Below are 20339 nucleotides of genomic sequence, written 5' to 3'. Positions count from 1 at the left end.
TATATATATATATATATATATATATATATAATAAACAATTATAAAGAATTAATAGAATTTTATGATTAGAAATAAATTATCAAGTTAAAATATTTCTTGTATACCATAGTCTTGGGACTATGTAATTCCAATGCAAAATAATTTTTTTTTTAATTTTTGGTTTTTATATAGAAGATTTTTTTTATATGAGGAAGTCATGGGATAGCCATTGAAGAAAGAGAGAGATAAAATACGAGTGAGAAGCAGAGATTTACTAGTGCTATAGGTGAAACCATCACCACTAGAGTGCAGCATCTCATTGGTACTCACTTAGCACCCTCTGTGTAATTCGAAAGCAGCCCGATACTCAGGTAATTATCTCATTGTGTGTGTCAGCTTCCTGTAAATTATATTTAAATATATATTAATAATTGTATAAATATTTTATTTTTTGTTAAACATATATATATATATATATATATATATATATATATGTTCCGTATATATATATATATGTTCCGCGTCCATGACTAACGATCTGAAGTGCAATGATGATCTATCTTCAAAGTGCAATTGCGATTCTCGAAACTATATATATATGAATGCATTGAACTTGTCGCGAAGAGCGGATAAATTCCCGTCATACTTTTCGAGCTACGCAATTCTCATGATCTTTTTCGATGCTCTATCTCGCTTTATCTCTATAATAATAATATATTTAAACAAAAGATTTTTCTCAACTAAGCGATAAACCTTATATGATAAATCATGCAACTATGTAGTTAGCGATATTATATCGACAGTAGATAACAAGCTTCTGTGTCGTAAAGAATTAATTCCCTGCAAAGCGGGAGAAAAGAGACAGAGAGAGAGAGAGAGAGAGAGAGAGAGAGAGAGGACATCAAATTAATCGGTTTCAACGTTTAAAAAGAGAATGCAAAGTACAAACTAGATTTATATTACAGAGAGTCTGTTCTTCTTTCTCCTATATTATACCACCGATATAAATTCCTTGTACGTAATAATTCACGCGTACAATACATACACAACATACCTGTTTATGTAGAAAAAGATAAACACAACGAATACGTTTTGCGCCGCTACAAACGGTAACGCTAACTGACGGACGCTTGGCAAAGCAACGTCAGCTGACACCAAGCCAAGCATCACAGGCTACGGTAGATGCATTGTATATTGTATACGTAAATGACACGACGCGTACGGAGTACGGACAGGTTGTACAGTGAGCGGTTCTCCTCGGTAAGCGACGAACGACAATGGTAGACTTAAAGACGAACGTCAGTTTCGCGTGTCAACGGTGTTTACAACCGTTGAAACTAGATTCGAGTTTCGATCGTCTTGGGGAGCACACTCTCGCAGAACTCTCACGTAGGTAATTTCTATTTTCTACTGGCAATTCTCGACGTACTTCATTGAGTCGATTGCCTCGCCACTGTCGCGTTGATAATATATTTCTTTATATATATATATATAGTCACTTTTTACAATTAATGTACGGCGCATTATAATTTGCGTTTTCGAAATCATTGTGAATAAAATTTGATTTTTTTCATTAATTCCATAACAAGCGTAAGCTCTATTAAATGGATACATCTACTATATTGAGCATCTATATGTCAACAATATGGCTTTTATATCTAGAGATAGTATATCTAAATTATTATGTATATGCAATGCCATTTAGTGTACAATAACAAGCTATTTCAGCTCTTAGTGATTTATGTGCAGACTATATATAAAGTGTTATATTAGTTATTCTACATATCTTTTGGTTATACATGAATATTTGACGACAGATATAAAATAAAATCATTTAATATCTAGTGTTTTATTATTTTTAGACAAATAGCAAATGTTACATAATTGTTATTTTATTATAGTTCCTATACAACAACAAGTTGTCGGAGAATTAGAACCCCAGAGTGATAGTATAGAACACTTAGTTCCACCATTCAGATTGACTGAATCAGGAAACGGTACAAATGGATTTATGTTAGTTGGCGATTCAGGTGAAACGGAAAGCTTAAGTCATCATTTAAAGGTACAAAGAGATTTAAGAGGTATTTTAAATGAAATCTGTACATGTTATGTTCCGATTGATATTTTTCAGGTGCGAGCAACATTATTTGACATTCTCAGCAGTAGTAGTTCAGCAGATCATCCACTTTGCGATGAGTGTACCGATAGCCTTTTGCTATTAATGGATCAGCAATTACGAATGACAGAAGGAGAATGGTCAGATTATAATCAGTACCTGAAGAAACTAGAAATTGAACAGCAATATCAAGGACATGAGGATGTAGAGATGGAAAATCTTACAAAAGAATTGCTGGATGTAAAGGCTGAGGAAGAGAGAATGATAAGAGAACTAGAGGCATTGAGGAAAGAAGAGATAGCCACTAAAAATGCCATAGTAGAACAAGAAAGAGAAAGAGAGAGATTACAAAGCGAGGAGGACAGGTATTGGAAAGAATATTCAAAGCACAGAAGAGATCTCATGTTAGCTGAAGATGAATGTCGCAGGTAAGTAAGCCTCCTTGAATATTTGTCTTCTTTTCATATATAAAAAATGATAATTGTTTATCAATATTTTTATTATACTTAAAATGGAACATTTCCATAGCCTGGACAATCAACTGGCATATGCAGCTTCGCAACTTGAAAGGTTGAAGAAAACGAATGTTTTCAATGCTACATTTCACATCTGGCATTCGGGCCACTTTGGAACCATAAATTCGTTTCGATTAGGACGATTGCCGAGTGCGCCAGTGGATTGGAGCGAAATAAACGCCGCTTGGGGACAAACGACTCTTTTGCTAGTGGCTCTAGCGCGCAAAATGAACTTAACGTTCAAACGCTTTCGTTTAGTGCCGTTTGGCAATCACAGTTACATCGAGGCATTAGATCAAAATAAAGAGCTTCCGTTATACGGAAGCGGAGGATTCAAATTTTTATGGGACACGAAATTCGATGCAGCTATGGTGGCGTTTCTGGATTGTTTGCAACAATTTAAGGAGCAAGTGGAAAAAGGAGACAGTGGATTTTGTCTGCCATACAGAATGGACCGTGGCAAAATTGAAGACTCTGCGATAGGCAATTCGTATTCCATTAAGTATGTTTGAGCATCTATAAATTTTGATTATATATTAAGTGACTCAACCTGTACTTGAGAAAATCAATATATAAAATACATCCTATTTAATATTTCGTAATCTTTTTTTTTTTTTTTTTCAGGATACAATTCAATTCGGAAGAACAATGGACTAAGGCCTTAAAGTTTCTACTAACAAATTTAAAATGGGGTCTTGCATGGGTTAGCTCTCAATTTACAAAAGATGAACTGAATATTAATTGAATGTCAGCGCTTGTAAAATTTTGCGTAACTTTAATTATGCAACTATCCTATAATTGCTTGTGTATAAATGCTCTATTTGTAAATAAACGCGGTTGAACGATACTGATTTTAATTATAATTAATATAGAAAGTTAAAACACTGTAATTAATTTAGAAAGGTGTAATTTTCAGAATCAATTTTTTTTTTATTTGTGACTAATTTGTACTGTTTTATTTTATTTTAGATAGCAGAATGATCTTTAGTTTTAATCTATGAACAGTATTCAGATTTATTAAATAGAAACCAAGACACACCAAAGAGGAAGCTGGATGGGCTTTGTATTTCCTTGGATTTCATGTAGTCTCTTAGTTCTGGAATGCTCAATTCCACTACTTCTATAAGTTCACCTTCAGACTCAGCACCGCCACCTTTAACATAAAAAATTTAATTGAACAAATTGCTCGTATACTTGAAATACGGTATATCGATAAAAAATAATATCTTTTGTAAAATTACTGTGTACGATGAAAGATCTATTTTAGAAAAAATATTTACAATTTAAACTTACCAGGATATATATGCATATCATCTGTGACTTCTACATAGAAAAGAGTTTGCTTTGCACTAGCAGAAGCACTGGATCTAAAAAATAAAAATGCAAAAAATTCTAATCTATGATACATTTTATTTTATTCATCAAAATAAATTTTAATTATACGTAAGTAAAAAAAAAAAAACTATTATATATACAAATAATTTAATATACTAAAAATTTGCTATATTTCTCGTTTATACAAATTGTAAAGGGCAGTAATCGAGCTGTGGCATAAGTATTGTTTAATAAAACTTACAAATAGGTGGTGATTTGTTTAAACGCTGAAGTGGGTGCTTCATAGCCGCACTCTTCTCTTAATTCTTCCCTGGCGATCTCGACGAGAGACTTGTCCTTATCCACGATACCAGCGCAGAGTTCCAGGGTCACTCCGAGTGTCGCGGGATAACGTTCGACATCAATCACGTCTTGCTTCTCCGGTAGAAACGCGTAATATACCGCCGGTCGAAATTGCCTGACAAACACGAGCCTTTTTCGACTTACATTGAAGATAATTATACACACGCTGTCGTGGATTCTTATCACGTCCCACACCTTACGCTGGCCGTCTTGCGAATATTGCAGACGGACGTTTCTCAACCATGGCGAGTCACGCGGTACTTCTCCCACACGGACGTCGTGCAGATCGAACATCCGTCTACGCACAGTCTGATTCTTCTCATCCTGTGTCGTGACATTCATCCCAATTGCCAAAATACGACGAAGTAACACCGAGCACCGACTAGGCCGTTTCATTAACTCTTGTCGATAACGAAAGCGAATTGGATTGGAGACGCGCGGAGACGACAGATGTCGCGCATGACACCAAGTGCGAGAATTTGAATCGAACGAAAACTAGAGCAAGTTAAACGGTCAAACGGCGAGGAAGATCTGTGCTAGAGAAAGATTTCGTGCCATCCGGCTTGATTAACTTGAGTTTCGATAAACTGCGTGGAGCTTCTCATTCTTCTACGGCATCTTCTTCAATTAGCGTGACAGATTCCGTCGTCGGTGAGTTCTAACGAATAATATTTCATTATTATATATAACGTGCGTGCTCTCTCTCTCTCTCTCTCTCTCTCTCTTTCCTTCTCTCTCTAAATCTATATATTTTATAAACGTTTACGCATATAACGGCATAGAATTATTTAAAGTCATTGCGAATATGAAATGTCTTTTTGCTTAATAATAGAGTAATAATAGACTCTTTTAGAGAGATTTATAACGGATTAATTTTGCACTATATGATTTGAAAATGTGTGAATAGAGACAAAAATATATGTATATAGATGTATTGTGGTATGTCTCGCTCTTCCCGTCTTTAAATATGTAATATCGATTGCTATAACATACCGAGATATTAAATAAGGGACGTGATCGCTTCATCTTTTCGCAATTAGTTGATTGGGCCCGTGAAAAGTACGGGGTAGGCATAATCGAGTTTTAACACGTCGCATGAAATTAGAATCGTATTATAACATTTAGCGGCCGCGTGGCGCGCAATGTGCTTAAATTTTTCGATGAGATACGAACCTCCGATGAAGCTGCTTTGCTTTCGCGATGCTAATGATAACGAGCGCCGTAGAGGAAAGGGGGGAAAACGATAGGATTTCGTCACTTCTTTCCTTTCTTGCCCTTCTTCTCCTTTTTCTCCTTTTTCTTGGGTACGTCGACCGTTGACGTGAAGGCGTCCAGGATCTCCTGCTGCCTGACCTGAGTGTCCACGTGAATAACGTCCGGTTTTCTGCGGTACCTGTTGACTGCTGCCGGTGGCGAGAACTCGATCTCCATGTCTGACGCCGTGGAACTCGTCGCAACGGAGGCGTCGTCCTTGTTGCGTACTATCTTGAACTGGAGCGGCTTCATCGGCTCTTCAAGCTGCGGTGCATCAGCGGTCTCCTGTCGAATCGGGTACATCGTCACGTAATACGTGCCGTCCTTCCGATGGATATGCAGGGTGGGCGGCGGTTCCACTTCATCCTCGTCCTCCTTCTTCAGCGAAATGTAACTCAAGCTCTTGTACAACTTGCCGCGACGTAGGCCGGTGCGCGAGGGTGTCAATCTCGGTCGACTGTCCTCTAGCAGGGAAGTGCCCTTAGCCTCCTTCAGCAATTCGTTCAAGAAACGGCTAATCGCGCCCGGTTTCCATCCGATACGCGGATACTTCAGCGTGCCTATCATCGTGCTTATGTTCCATAACCAGCCCATGTTGGCCGGCACCCTCAATCGCGGATCGATGCAATTCTTGTGGCCATAATTAGTCCCGGGGTAAACGTCCCCAATCGAGTAGATGTGGCGCATCACGCGTTTGCTAACTTTAATTGGCCGGAGATCGCTCGTGACATTGCTATCTCCACCCGGACCAGGTGGAAGTTTATCCTTCGGATGTCGTCTTTTGATGGAGCGACTAACGCCCTTCACCCCGATGCTCGGCGATATCGTGCTCGGCGGTACCGAGGATTTCTGCGATTCTTCGACGGTTTCCTGTGGTGTCGTCACCGGACGGTCGCTGTGGGCTTTTTTTCGGCGAGATTTGCATTTTGGCTCGCCGCAGGGACCGACGTCGACGTCCGATGCCGCGGTCAACGTAATTTCCAGTTCTTTCTCCTTCTGCTTCTCCAATTTTTCTTCCTTTTTATCCTCCTTCTTCTTCGGCTTGGCGGAGATCGGGACTAGCGTCGCTTCCGGGAACGACGGTATCGCTTCGCGTACGACACCGGTGCGTCCTGGGACCGCTGTCATTGTGGTAATGGAAGTCAGGTAACTGTAAGCTATAGAAGGAACGCTAACGACAGGCTTACTAATCTGCGTATTGCAAGGGGCAGAACATTGTAAATTTGGCAATGTCGGGACGGGATATGCTCGTTTTTTCTCGCTCGGTGTTTCCTGAACGATATAATCTTTATCAATGTCTCTTCCGAAATAGGGACTCTCGGATGGATCCATCAAGCCGAGGCCTACCAGACCCGGCACCTTACCAATGGAGTCCACGAACTCTTGAGCCTCCTTAAAGGCACGTATCATGCAATCTGCGCCCACGCAAGGTTTCTTCGTGCACGTCGAGGTTCCCGTTCTCCAAGACGACAGATTCTTCCCTGGACAAACGCAATTCGCTGCCGTCTTCGCTCCATCTGTGATTCTTGGACGTGATTTGTACGGTGAGTCAGTGCCAGTTTCTTTACTCTTTTCATATATGACACTAGTTGCTTCGGAAGCTGCGTATGCCGACGCACCATAGTCGCTTCCGCCTTTCATGCGATTTTTAAAATTGTTATTTTTGTACCACATATATTCCTCGTTCCATACCGTATTGCTATTTAAATGATTATTGTCTGTATCTTCACCACCTCTCATTCTTATATCGTCGTAAAAATTTACGTCCTGTTCCGCACCTGATTCTAGATGTAAATTGTCGACACAATCAGTAGCGAATGATGGAACGTTTTTGAGAATATCGGGATTTCTCAAACCAATGCAACAAGAGCGAACGCATCCGGAACGACATATCATAGGATGCGTCGATCGATTTGTCGGTAGACACGAACAAGTAGGCTCGTCCGGATATATCTCGTAAATAAAACTGCGATACTTGCGGTCGTTTAGTTTTTCAGCGCTCGTGAGCTTTTCGAATCCCGGTTGGTCCATTGATATACGAGGCGGCGATTCTGGTTTCGTCAACACGAAACGCGCATCTGTATCTATATCTTTTCCGTCGTGTAATTTCGAATATGCGGGATCCAAAATCTTGCTCAATAGTAAGAACGTGTTATCGTCGGGTTTCATTCTATTTTTCTTATCGCTTATATTTTCATCGGAGAGACTCGCGCAACGAAATTTCGCACCGAGAGGAAATCCCCGAAACACAAACGACTTTTCATGAAGCGTAAGATGATTGATAATGGAGCTTCCGAAACACGATAGCCTCAAATACATCGAGATAGATCCGCAGGGATGCCCTTGCTCGTCGGTCAAGGTGTAAACCTGCATCAGCGTATATGGCTTTGGTAGTCCGTCTATCTTGTCCTTGGCCGCGGTTACGCGATCGCAGAAATATACCGGCAGAAATGCCGTTGCCACGCAGATAAGAACCTGGCCGACGTTATCTCGCGAGTTACGATCCTCTTCGCGAAGATTTCGATACACTTCGACGCTCAGAGGAGTCGATTTTATTGATCGTATTAAATTACTCGGCGTTCGAACGAACAGACACGTCTTACCCTCGTAGTTGATGTACTCATCGGAGAATCGTCTTTTTTTGTTCTTACTTTCTTTGCCTTTGAGCTCGGCCAATTGCTCGGCGATAATATCGACAGACGTGAAATCGATGAAGCTTACACGTATCATAAAATCATGCTCTTCGTTATTAATAATCTTCTCAGGACATAGATTTAAATAATCAACAAGAATTTCAAGCATGTACAATTGTTCTTTTTCCAATTTCGGCGTTTTTTTCTTTTTCAAGGCCATTTTGCATGAATCGAGCACGGGAATTGATAGACACGCGCGTGTTATCGGCAACACGATAAATTTGGAAGACGACTCTGAATCGACGTTAACGATGTATCTGTATGAATCGCGCCATTAATTTTGCGAACGTCTCGGGCCGGGAATTTCCCCTCGTGCACGTTAAACCTCGAATCGGTCAAATGACGTTTCCAATTGTCAAACGGTCACCATAACGACGAATAATTACTCGATTAATGCAGAGAATCTCACTTCAGAACTCGAACATTTTCTTGGAACTCGTAAAGATCATTTTTTGCCTTTTTTCTTTTTACCTTTCTTATCTTTTTTCTTTTTCACTTTTTTATCTTTTTTCGGTGGTTTCTCTAATTTTGCAATCTCTACCTTCTCAGCAATTTCGAGAAACTCAGGCGGTACGAATCGTTTCACATAGATTTCCCGTTCCTTGTCTTGTTCGCTGGAAACGAGAGATTTCGGAAGTAATTCGTAATTTGTCCTAGAGATACGTCCGAGACATACGATGACGAGCTCCATGTGTAGCGTACCGGACGGATTCTCGCCCGGATCGAGAAGATGAAAACCGCCCTTCACTATAAATGGTTTTGGTTTATTGCCGGGATCGTTGTCGATCATGGCGATCTGATCGCAAAGGCAGCCTGGCAGAGTTAAATCGGTCTCCGCTGTAGGATAAGTATCACCCCCGCGAAACACGCCTATTCTTACTTTTCTCGAGCGAAGTTCGTGAACAAGATCCCGCGGTCGCTTAATGAACAGACAGCATTTGCCAATCAGGAAACGCACGTCCTCCTGACCGCGCTTCGACGCATCCGAGTCGCGCGTAAACTCGAACATGGGAAGATCTAAGAATACGATCTTAACCACGATAGGATGTTCGCCGATGTCTTTGATTTTAACGGGCGTCAACGTCAATTTATCGATCAGTATCTCGACTAGATAGATCTGCTCGTTGTAGCCGCCGAGACAAGACATGACGTGAGGCACTTTCCGCGGGGAATTAAGTCATATGTGTCATTAAGATAAATTCGATTGAGTCATTGATATTTTTGTCTAAGTACTTGAAAGAATTTTGTAACGAGAATATTGGTGGTTCAAAAAAATATTGTACGTAGAATTTTTGTGCCAAATATTTGGAGGTTCAAAATTGACAGATGGAAGGGAACAGTCGAATCTCGATTTACGTCAACGTGGTAATCGCCAATTAATTCGAGTCGTATGGGTTTTACGTTTTATTCGCGTCGCCAACGCGCCTCGATTGCCGACTGGTCATTTCGCTGAATTTTATGCGCGGAACAAATTGGACTTTGCCGAGATAACGATCGAAGAAGATTAATTCAATCGACGTTGCATAGAAAATGTTCTCTTGACGCATTCCCTAGATAGATTTTAAATACCATCTCGTGCGCAGTTTCTTCCACTTCCGCATATGCGCGTATGCATCGTCATTGGGAGAGAAAAAGATTATCAACTTACAGTCACGTACATCCCATCCACTATCTGCGCGACTCTTCGGCGTTTCTAATTCCATTGGCAGTTATTACTTAGCTCTCACAGTGGTATATACTTAAACCCGAGGGACGCCGCTAGAACCGTTACGAAAACCTGCGAGGTAGACACGACACCCTCGCAAATTCATACTTTCCGTGTGTTCCCCATTAAAAAGAGTAATTGGACGAACGAACACCCACGCATGTATCTGCGAAACGTGCGATTCACCTGCTCTCAGTTCTTAGATGATGACCAAGTCTTGTTGATTTGAGCTTAAAAAATAGAATAAAAAAAGACGGGCTCCTTTCTTATGTGGCGTGACAAATTTATCTAGAGTAATCGAGTTTTTGCTAAAGAAAAATAGTTTTCAAATCCCTCCTCAAATATATATATATATATATTACACAAGATTTTCAATTAAAAATATACCTGCAATAATATTATCGCATTTTTTTAACTAAATAAAGCCTCTTCTTCTTAAACTATTAATTTGTTTGAAAATCGATCGTCGCATCGGCGATGAATAATCTTTTAAATCGACGAGATTTTTCGATCATTTGGAACATTTATTTCGTACACTTTGACAGGAGCAGCACCGAGCAACATTTCGAAGGGCTCTGAAACACCGAGAGCCCAAGTATGCACTAATTGGTACGGGCGCGCGCGCACACGCACACGCATACGATCATTCTGAAGCGAGATAGGCGGACGAATGGGACCAACAGGATGGACAACGAAGCAGGATGAGAGATATATCCTCAGAACACATATCCGTGGATGCCCGTGCACAGTGGAAGCTCGAGGCCTCGAAGTAAAATTCCGGACCCGGGCGACACGGCGGCTCGTTAAAATATTTGTGGGGATTTTGGGCGCGGAACGTTTCTCAGATAATTGGTGATTAGCGATTAAAACGGATGGATGCATGCTCCCTCGCCACATTTTCCTTTTTCCTCGCGATCTAGTCCTGGTCCGCGAGGACCAGGGACTCGTAATACTCTCCCGATCTTAGAGATGTCCTCAACATGTTACTTTCGTCTCTCATGCCTCGTAACGGTGACAATCTTCTCGCTTCCTACAGCCGCCTTTTTCTCCTCGACAAAGAAGCGTCTTTTAATCGTGCGACCCGACCGTCAGAATCGCTTTCCTCCTCGTCGACTACTCGCTCGTGGTCATTTCTTTACGAGAGCACGCCTGGGAATCTGAACTGCCTCGGGTGCGCGGCAATAATCGCAATTCGAATGACCGGAAATAACGATCGAACGAGTGGACGTTAATTCGTCGTGGATTCTTTATGCGAGAAGGAACTTATCGTCCTTCTAAGCGCTCGTATTATTCGTAAAGTAAAAAGTATTCGAGTTCTGTTTTTAGGTTTTCGCCCGACGTCATTTGTCGTATGCAACTGTCGAATTAATGTTACGTTGTTTCCTGTTATGGCAAATATTAATTAACTGTGCACTAGTGTTATCTCAAATGAGACACCGTGCACACGAGTAATTTTTAAAGAATTCAACAATGTGCAATATTTATGCGTATGCAGACTGATCTCATAGCACTCTGCCGTGCTGTCGTAATCTGTAATGTATTTACGCTAGAAACTCACGAGTGCGAGCTTAAACAATAGCAACAGTATGCGAAGAATAGTCCGTAATCAAATTAAGTGTCGCGTGTCCGCTTAAGGATTAATCACTGTAATCTTACAATCTTTCCACGATAGCGCGCCACAACGGGTACCCCTCATTTCCGGTTCCATCAATGACCGTTATCTGCGCACGTCACTGCAGGATGCATTTAAGAAGATGCATGGAATGTACTTTGCGACAGAATGAGACGCCGTCGTGTAAATATTTCCCCTCCTTTTCTCTCTCGTATTATGACCCAAATACATTAAGACGCCGTGTCTTTTTTCTGTTGCTTCTAAGTGGACGAACTGCTTATAAACGTCATGGAGAAACCTTCATCGTGCACAAGACGATCCCACGATGTTATACACCAATTATTCGACTCCCTATACGTAGGTATAGGTAGCTCCTCTTTCTCGATTCTACTCTTGTACATACTCGTTACAATACATACGGAGAGCGGAGCATATACTCTACTGGAGTCTCAAAGTTCATCGGCAATTTGAATAATTTTCTGCTAAGAACCGTTTCTCGTTTCGAATTCACCTAACGCTGTAACTTTTTGCATCGCGGTACCCTTGCTTTTCGTTTCGGAATACGACTGATCGCGAGTCCCTTTATAATGATATTTATGTATATATCAAGTCAGATAAACTTTTTTCCAGATAGTTTTTTTTTTTTACAATTCTTACAATTTCGATACATAATAATCAAATAATTATCAGCATGTTCGGCATACGTTTATTTATCGTTCAAATACAATCGTGCATAATGCGGTTATTGTAAATGATATCGCTTTAAAATTCAAAGTAACATATATATAAAGAAAAAAAAAAATCGGGCAATCAAGTGAAAAAATCATACTTCATTCGTTTACACTAATTGGAGTTATAATTATCGTTAATGTATCAGCATCGCAATTCTTCGAACCGTAATTTGCGAGAGATTCGTCGAAAGAAACTTATCGTTTCTTCTTAAGATACTTTTAAAAGCCTGCCTGCGAATCGTGTTTCGCCTCCATATCAATATCGTTTGTTCCTTGTGCATAATTATATTTCATAGATAGTAGATGTCACCATTATTTAAATCTTTTCTCGATATTCCTATCATTTGAATTATATTATTAGATTAACTTATTCGTATACGCATTATCGATAATTATCAGTCAACATTTAAATTCGCGCTTTATATGAATAATTCAATATTAATTCCAACAGAATCGATATTTTTATAAATGGCGGAATAGATATGTGTCGGAGCGTTATATTTATCGTTTTAAAAACTTGTTTCAAAAAATTTTTATTGCGTGTGGAGAATATGATATTTGTTGATAGGCAATAAAATATTCGATTTATATATTAAAATCTGTGATGGACTAACGATGAATTAATACCTTAAGTGGTACATGTCGATCTATCAATTCGAAAGAGAGAGCGCGTCAAGAATCACGTGCGACGCGACCTCTCGCGGATAAAAACGAGGCATCGCGATGCATTGCGCGGGGCATTGTCGGACTTGGATTTTCGATGATCTGGATCTGGGTAACACCAGGAAGCCGGGATCGAAGGCAAAATTACCGGTGCCGGTGGAAGGAGAGGCCTCGTTCGCTCGCTTCGAGAGGTCAGAGGGCGATAGCGGTACCTTCCTCTCTGCGCGAAGAGTGGTAGGCCACTCTCGTCCTACCGCCGCGAGAATGGTGTGTCGGTACTCTCCACGCTCCAGTACAAACGTATTTCCCCGTTGCGCGCGAATATATTCGTAGACGATGAGCACAGCGCGGTTGTATTCGAGCAGAGGAAGGCCAGGCCAGGAGTGTATTCGTGCAACGAATACCTGAGAGCAGCGTAATACCGACTACGTCGCTCCACTGCTCGACGTGGCGGACCAACTAGGCCTCGTGGTGATGAAACGAGACGGCCCGTCGTGACGGAAGGTCCAGAAGGCATCGAAAGAGAAAGAGAGAGAGAGAGGGGGGGAGAAAAAGATAATCGGTATATTAGAGGATACTCTCCCGCGGCGCTAGACGAAATTTGTCAAACAACCGGCGGATCCCAATTTGTTCTCGTGCGTGTCTCGACTACGCTGAAAGAGCCGTAGGTGGCTCGCCGAGAGATTATTTTGCTGAACGATGAGCGGATAGTTATCCTGTATCGGGGCTACCAACCGGCCGGTCGGTCTCGATACGATAGTATTAAAAGGTTAAGAATTGATGTTGCCATGCTTAACCTCTCGGCCGTTGCGCTCGATTTCACTAAGGTTGAGATAAAATAATCCTATGCAACGCGGCCTATTTATTATGTGCATGATAGTTAATTAAATGGTATTCGTGTCGTTATCGCGTCGATTGATAAATTGTATTGTAGAAAAAAGTAATACGACGGAAAATATAATACAACTATGTAAGGTAGTAAAATCTAATGACGTATGACATATGGTTAAAGGTTAAAAGGAAGGTGCAAGGTCTGTCTTGTTTCTCACGCTCTGATTTAAAAGATTATTATTACATAATACGAGGGAAGGAGGGGCACAATAACATGTATTATCAATTATATTTTCCTCGCCACCATTATAACCATAGATATGAAATTATCCAGCGGAGTGAAATCTTAGAGAGATAGCATCGCGAATGATTACAGAAAGAGTGATTCCTACACTTTTGCAAAAACCGATAAACATACGCTCACAATCCCCTCCCGTAACAGATGGCCCGCACAAATTAGCACCCATTATCCACCACTTGACGTGATTAACCATTATATGGTTAAGCATACCGTTATGATACCAAGGATAATACGCTATTGTATGTTAATCGCTCATGAAAAAGACGCGAAAAATATTCCCCGTCTCGTCGAGTAGACTCATTCATGCCCGTGCACCTTAAAAAAATACCGAAAAGGAATGACGAGGATATTCTACTGAGGCTTTCAAAGATTCTCTCGTTCGGTTGTGCCACAAATTAAGAGAATTAATGACCAACGCCATGCCTCGCGACGACAACGACTTCCAGCGGTACTGGCGGTAATTGCGTTTGACTTGACATTTATTTTACGACAGTCTTCCACGGCGCTTAACCCGTTCTTAACAATCATTTTCGTTGGAAGCGACAAAGAGAGTTACCGCCAAAATGAACAGGCGCGTTTAAATCTCAAGGCTGTTTCGTCCACTTTAAGGAACGTCCACGGTCTGCACCTTCGCCTGGGAACGGGAAACACGTTCTGATCGCCAACTTTTATACGCCAACTGCTATATGTGCAATCTTACATTCTGGCAAAATCATAAATTTCATAATTTCTTTTATAACATGTTAAGATAATTATGCCGAGGGAACTGTGCAATGATATATGTTACACATATATAAAAATAAAAGTTTTCATAAAATCGTTCATAATTTTATCCAACAATAAGTAAAATAATACTTTTCCTTTGAATATATTTCTTTAGATATTTCCAGGATAAATATATTTTTTATCTCTTTAATTATAAAAAAAAAAAAAAAAAAGCGAAGTATCATTAAATTTTTTTAACCAGGTAACTTTGCTCGACAGCCAGTACGCGGACGCTCTTTATTTCATCGTGTAATTTAATCACTTCGTAGAACTATAGCTGATAGCGTTATAACTATAGCTAAATAGTGTTTTCTTCGCAGATCATTATTGTCTCTTTTTACGATTTAGAAAACGGATTGGGATAGTACAACAACAATTTTAGTAGTTTGGCGGTAGCAGACAATTAATGACATGTATAAAAAACATGACAATAATTACCATCGATGAAATACGGAAAATCCTGATGCACAAAAGTTAGCGCTCGTTCGGAGAAATGTTATCGTCGGTTCATTATTCTCGAAAAATTCCGTCGGTACCGTAATTACGTGTCATCGATAATTTGTCTGCTATCGAAATAAAAAAAAATACAAGAGGCATGATTAAGATATAATTAAAATTTTCATAAACTGCAATCGAGAAAGTATCGCTTTAATAATAATCCTCATTGACGTTAATCATATTTTAGTTATATACAATACATTGTAGAATGCGAGCGTGGTGCAGCCATAATAATATATTTCTCCCCGCGGCAAAAACGGGCAATCAAGTATATCTCGATTATGTACGAATGACTCGAGAGATACGGTCCCGTATATTTTTTTACGCGCCTCTAGGTCAACCGTTAAATACACAAAGCGCAGAGATGCGTATTCGCTCTCGCACATCGGTTATTAAATCGCGTACGTAGCTATCGAAAAAAGTTACCGGGAACTATAAGAGCTTGGTAAGCACCTATGCGGGATGCATCTTCAAGAGGAGAAGAGAGAAGGAGAGGGAGAACCGGGTTTAGCGACGCGTCGCTGCAGCCTCGGTTGAATGCAACTAGTTCGCTTAAAGGCGATCTCTATGAGGCGGTTTGCCTCGGAGAGAACGATCGGGCTCCCACTTTGAGAAGCTCTAAAACACTTTACAGGAGAATGAAAGCGGTCGTAAGAGGATATAGACTATTGTAGAACCTGCACAGGTGCAGTAATTCACGCGCAAATACCTGTCGGGTGGAGAGTAAGAGTGGTGTCTCTCTTATATTACACAATTACACCGTTATTTAAACTATATATCGGAAATATTGATACTTGAACTTTTCGCCGGACACGCGGTTCGCTTAATTTGTAATTCACAAATTACTCCCAGGAACTGCCGTGGAGAGAAAGTTCTTCTCTTGCTTCATCTCGTATACTTCTCATTAAAAGGAGATTTAATCAACAACGTTATTATATTAATACCGAGAGTTAAACTTGCTGTCTAATTGAATCAGTTCGCCCGGGCTGCCGCGTAAGTCGGGCTTTCACTCGATAATAGCACAGAAATTAATACGATCTTTCTGATAACCCCTCGATAATCCAATAACGAGCAGCAAAAATGTATCGTTTCTTGTATGCGTTTATTGATGCGACGAATGTTGCGCGTCGCGAATATACGGGGTGTCCCATTTTAAAGGACCCACTCAAATATCTCAGAAACACTGCGTTAAATCGAAAAATGTTTCAAACAAAAGTTGTGTGGCTTTAAGGGGGCCATAAGACGGTGACAATGATTTGACCTTGGAAAATCATTTGAAGGTCATGTGAAGGTCAACTTTAAAATCTTAAATGGAAACCCCCATTTTTTATTTAGTATTCTTGTAGGTGACATCGAGAGCTTTCCAAAACACTATAATAAAGTATTTTTTTATTAAGTACTTTTTGAGTTATTTTATACAATATTTTAATCTGACATATCTTGATATAAAAAATTAAATATCTCGTAAAATATTTAGTTTTTGATAATCTTACCGTGATACTTCTATGTACAGAATAATGAGACAAATCAATTAGTATAAAAAAAAAAAAATTGTTTTTAAGAAAATTATTTACAATGTATTTTTTTAAACAATTATTTGTTTTTTTTTTGGCACTAATTAATTTGTCTCATTATTCTGTACATAGAAGTATTACGGTAACATTATCGAAAACTGAATATTTTACGAAATATTTTATTTTTTATATCAAAATATGTCAGATTAAAATATAAAATAACTCAAAAAGTACTTAATGAAAAAATACTTTATTATAGCGTTTTGGAAAGCTCTCGATGTCACCTACAAGAATACTAAATAAAAAATGGGGGTTTTAAAGTTGACCTTCACATGACCTTCAAATGATTTTTTCCAAGGTCAAATCATTGTCACCATCTTATGGCCCCCTTGAAGCCACACAACTTTTGTTTGAAACATTCTTCGATTTAACGCAGTGTTTCTGTGATATTTGAGTGGGTCCTTTAAAATGGGACACCCTGTATATCATTCGTTGCCGAAATTAATCGTTCCGAGCAAGAAACATTAATAAACATGATAAGGTAACGGCGTTTGAGAAAGAGGATTTATAATTCCGAAACAGTTTCAATTTTGTTTTAGCTTAATTTATTTTTGACGAACGATGGAACTGTATGACACATTTACAGAGCGTATATTCTAGTCTTGACTTCGTCAAATAAATATAAGTAGAACATACGGGTTAATCACAGCCGGGCGAAATTAAACGGCTCTCGAATAGATTCCATCGTCGAGGCAAACCAGTCTCTCACACTCGGACGCGAGTTCGCACACGTTCTACCGCGATGATTAAGTTCTTCCGATCGCGCGGGTCATGATCATGAGCAGGCTATGAATATGCGGAATCAGGCCAGGCGGATCGTCACGGTACGAGGAGAAGAGAGATTCGCATGATCCGTTCGACGTGAACTCGCAACAACGTAAAAAAGGTCCGTCGCATCTTGCCTCGTCAAAACCATCGCCACTCGCGAGATTTATGTTGATTATTGCGGCGCGAGTAATCGTTGATAACGAACGAACGCATTGATATATGCAATTCCCTCGGGGCTAGATGTGCCGAGAAATCAAGGACGTTCACGTCTCTCGTGCTTGAAAAGAAAAAAAGTCGCGATACATACGACACGTTGATTTTCGCTGTCTAAACGTAACAAGAATAACGTGGAATAAACGTGAATCTCTCTCGACGGGAGTAGTAGGAAGAGCGAGGAAAAGAAGAAGAAGAAGAAGAAGAAAAAGAAGCAACAGAGCGGACAACGGGATGAGAAAGACAGAAAAGAGCGAGGTAGGCAAAGGGAGCCGAGTTAAGCCAAAGCACAAAGGCAAAGGAGGTGGTCGGGGGAGGGAAGGGGCGGCAGGGAGGTAGATAAAAATGTTTGGAGAAAAAGAAAAGGAAGAGGCGAGCGTGGAAGAGAGGAAGGAGGAAGACACGAGAGGGAGCCGGAGGAAGGCGAAGAGGGAGTGGTAGACCACGGTAAGGTCGCGACCCGTAGCCCGCAGGCCCCCGGTGAAAGGCCCAACGGCGATCCGCATCCGCGGGGCCCTGAAGCGCGAGGACCTAAGCGAGAGCGAGAGGTAGATGGAGAGCGCGGGACCGGCGGCGGAGGACCTGCGGGGCCGTACTCTCTCGGCGAGTGAGAAGAAGACGGAGAGAGAGAGCGAACGAGTAAAACCGAGACCGGAGGGCCCTGCCGGCGAGGCAGCCCCGTGAGCTGTTTCTTAAGATCGCGTTCTTCTTACCGAGCCCCGCTGCCATTATGGCGCACTTAAAGTGGCAATCGTGTGGAAGGCAGTGCCGCCGCGCAATAGCCGCGAGTTGCGCAACCTTCGGTGACCCCACCCTAGGGCCCGGACCGTGGACCGTTGCCGTTTGCCGTGTGCACGATGGAAAATCTTAGCTTCTCTCTATCGGCGAACCCACACCGCCGGCGCCGAGCTCTCGCGATTCTGTCGCGATCAACGGCGGAAGAACACTCGGAAGAAATGATTTAGTCGATGGAACTGAGCGGTACCATCAAGCGCGATATCATACAATATTATCTCATTTCTTCAGAACGAAGCTCGTACATAGAAAAACAAAAACTTAATATTAATTGATATATAAATTTTTATTTCACAAGGAATTCGTTGCTAATTGATTATTTTCTTAAACGTGTGTCTCTAAAATTAATTTTAGAGACGTCAAAGTTACTTTTACGTAATATCAAACGTGTTCTATGTGTCGTCGATGACAGATTGTTTGATATACAATATATCAGCATAGATTTTCTTTTATGAATCGCCGACGACATATAAACGATGTTATTGTAACAATGAAATGTTGAAAGTGGACATTTGCATTGTAAACTAATGCTGCTACGATGATAATCTCGGTAGTAGCGCCGTAGCTAGCGGCGCCGAACCAGCCGGTTGGTTATCTCTGAATAAGAACTTCCCGGTTACTCTCGGGCGAACCGGTGGCGATGCAAGGGCCCGGCATCTAGGGATACGTCTCTGATCGAACGATAATTGGATAGATTACGCGGAACCTCCTCTAACCCCGCGATAGAATCGCGTCCGTTTTATGTGTTATACGATACAAGCCGCGATCCGGCAACGCCATAATCAGACACAATACGGGTTTAGAGATGGGTTTAGTATATGACACGTGTACGTGTGCAAGACACTTGGATTAGGACGTATCGATACTATTGATATACGTGAAAGCGACGCGCAGATTAATCTACTGGCTCGAACTATTTTTATATCTTTGTTCATGTAGTAAGAGAGAATCGAATTCTAAATTGCTTAAAAAGAAAGCCTGGGTAAAAAACAAAACATATTAAATTCTTAACATTCACACATGTTATCTCAATCTTTTTAAATACTAGAACAACACAACGCGCGCGCGCGCGCTTTTATTTGTGGAGATTTTCCAATTTTTTTAACTTTTCTTTCCTAACTTTAACTTTTTCTTTCACAAATTGTCAAACTTAGCATGATTTGACAAAGAGGGCTGAACGCTTCGATATATTCCAGTTCGAGGTTTCATGCCTATTTTAGAAAGGGAAATGTGAAAGGGTTAAATATTTTATGTTATAATCTCAAAAGGAGAGAGAAAGACAAATCTTTCCTCTCTCTCTTTTTTTTGTAATATATGAAATTAAGTGAGGATTATGCGAAATAATAGGGAAATAAAAAACCTTTAAAATATTTAAAAAATTGAGAACACTATCGGATAAAGTGTCTCTTGTTGTCGGATAAAATATTTCACAGTGCATTCGTGTAGATGCGGGAAAGTACAATGTGCAGAAAATGGTAATTTTAATGCCAGCAAAGAGAAGTGAGGAGAGCTCGAAGGCATCCGACTCGAAACTCATGAAAGAAGGAATCACATGATCATATAAGATGTCAAACGGTGCATCGTAGATGCGCTAGTTGCATGTTGCATCAGACCAGACTTACAAGACCTACTCGATCCAAATAGTCAAT

The 20339-nt window shown here is 40.5% G+C and overlaps 4 protein-coding genes across 5 annotated transcripts; 1 reads left to right on the top strand and 3 right to left on the bottom strand.

Moving 5' to 3' along the window:
• Window positions 1-1115: 1115 nt before the first annotated feature.
• On the top strand, window positions 1116-3913 carry Atg6 (Beclin-1-like Atg6). 2 transcript variants are annotated; one of them, XM_070300197.1, is made up of 5 exons: window positions 1116-1368; window positions 1881-2041; window positions 2111-2523; window positions 2624-3112; window positions 3235-3912. In XM_070300197.1, the coding sequence occupies exons 1-5, from the start codon at window positions 1257-1259 to the stop codon at window positions 3353-3355; spliced, it is 1296 nt and encodes a 431-aa protein (XP_070156298.1). In that variant the 5' UTR covers window positions 1116-1256; the 3' UTR covers window positions 3356-3912. The 2 variants fall into 2 exon arrangements, with proteins under 2 accessions (XP_070156298.1, XP_070156299.1); XM_070300198.1 differs by having other exon boundaries at window positions 1286-1372; window positions 3235-3913.
• LOC138935544 (uridine diphosphate glucose pyrophosphatase NUDT14) lies at window positions 3526-4689 on the bottom strand. Its single transcript, XM_070300199.1, has 3 exons — window positions 4187-4689; window positions 3904-3977; window positions 3526-3763 (listed from the first exon to the last, which is right to left on the bottom strand). Exons 1-3 carry the CDS (start codon window positions 4681-4683, stop codon window positions 3606-3608), a joined length of 729 nt encoding a protein of 242 aa, XP_070156300.1. The 5' UTR covers window positions 4684-4689; the 3' UTR covers window positions 3526-3605.
• Window positions 4690-5541: 852 nt separating this feature from the next.
• Window positions 5542-8394, bottom strand: LOC138935315 (uncharacterized). The gene has a single exon (XM_070299764.1). It carries the CDS (start codon window positions 8392-8394, stop codon window positions 5542-5544), a length of 2853 nt encoding a protein of 950 aa, XP_070155865.1.
• Window positions 8395-8679: 285 nt separating this feature from the next.
• LOC138935314 (uncharacterized) lies at window positions 8680-9381 on the bottom strand. Its single transcript, XM_070299763.1, has one exon. The coding sequence runs from the start codon at window positions 9379-9381 to the stop codon at window positions 8680-8682; it is 702 nt and encodes a 233-aa protein (XP_070155864.1).
• Window positions 9382-20339: the final 10958 nt, after the last annotated feature.

This window comes from Polyergus mexicanus, unplaced genomic scaffold, assembly GCF_030449975.1.
Source record: "Polyergus mexicanus isolate NDT 795.1 unplaced genomic scaffold, iyPolMexi1.0 SCAF_8, whole genome shotgun sequence".
NCBI lineage: Eukaryota > Metazoa > Arthropoda > Insecta > Hymenoptera > Formicidae > Polyergus > Polyergus mexicanus.
The sequence above is the reverse complement of the archived record's forward strand: the minus strand, read 5'-3'. Positions and strand labels throughout refer to the sequence as shown.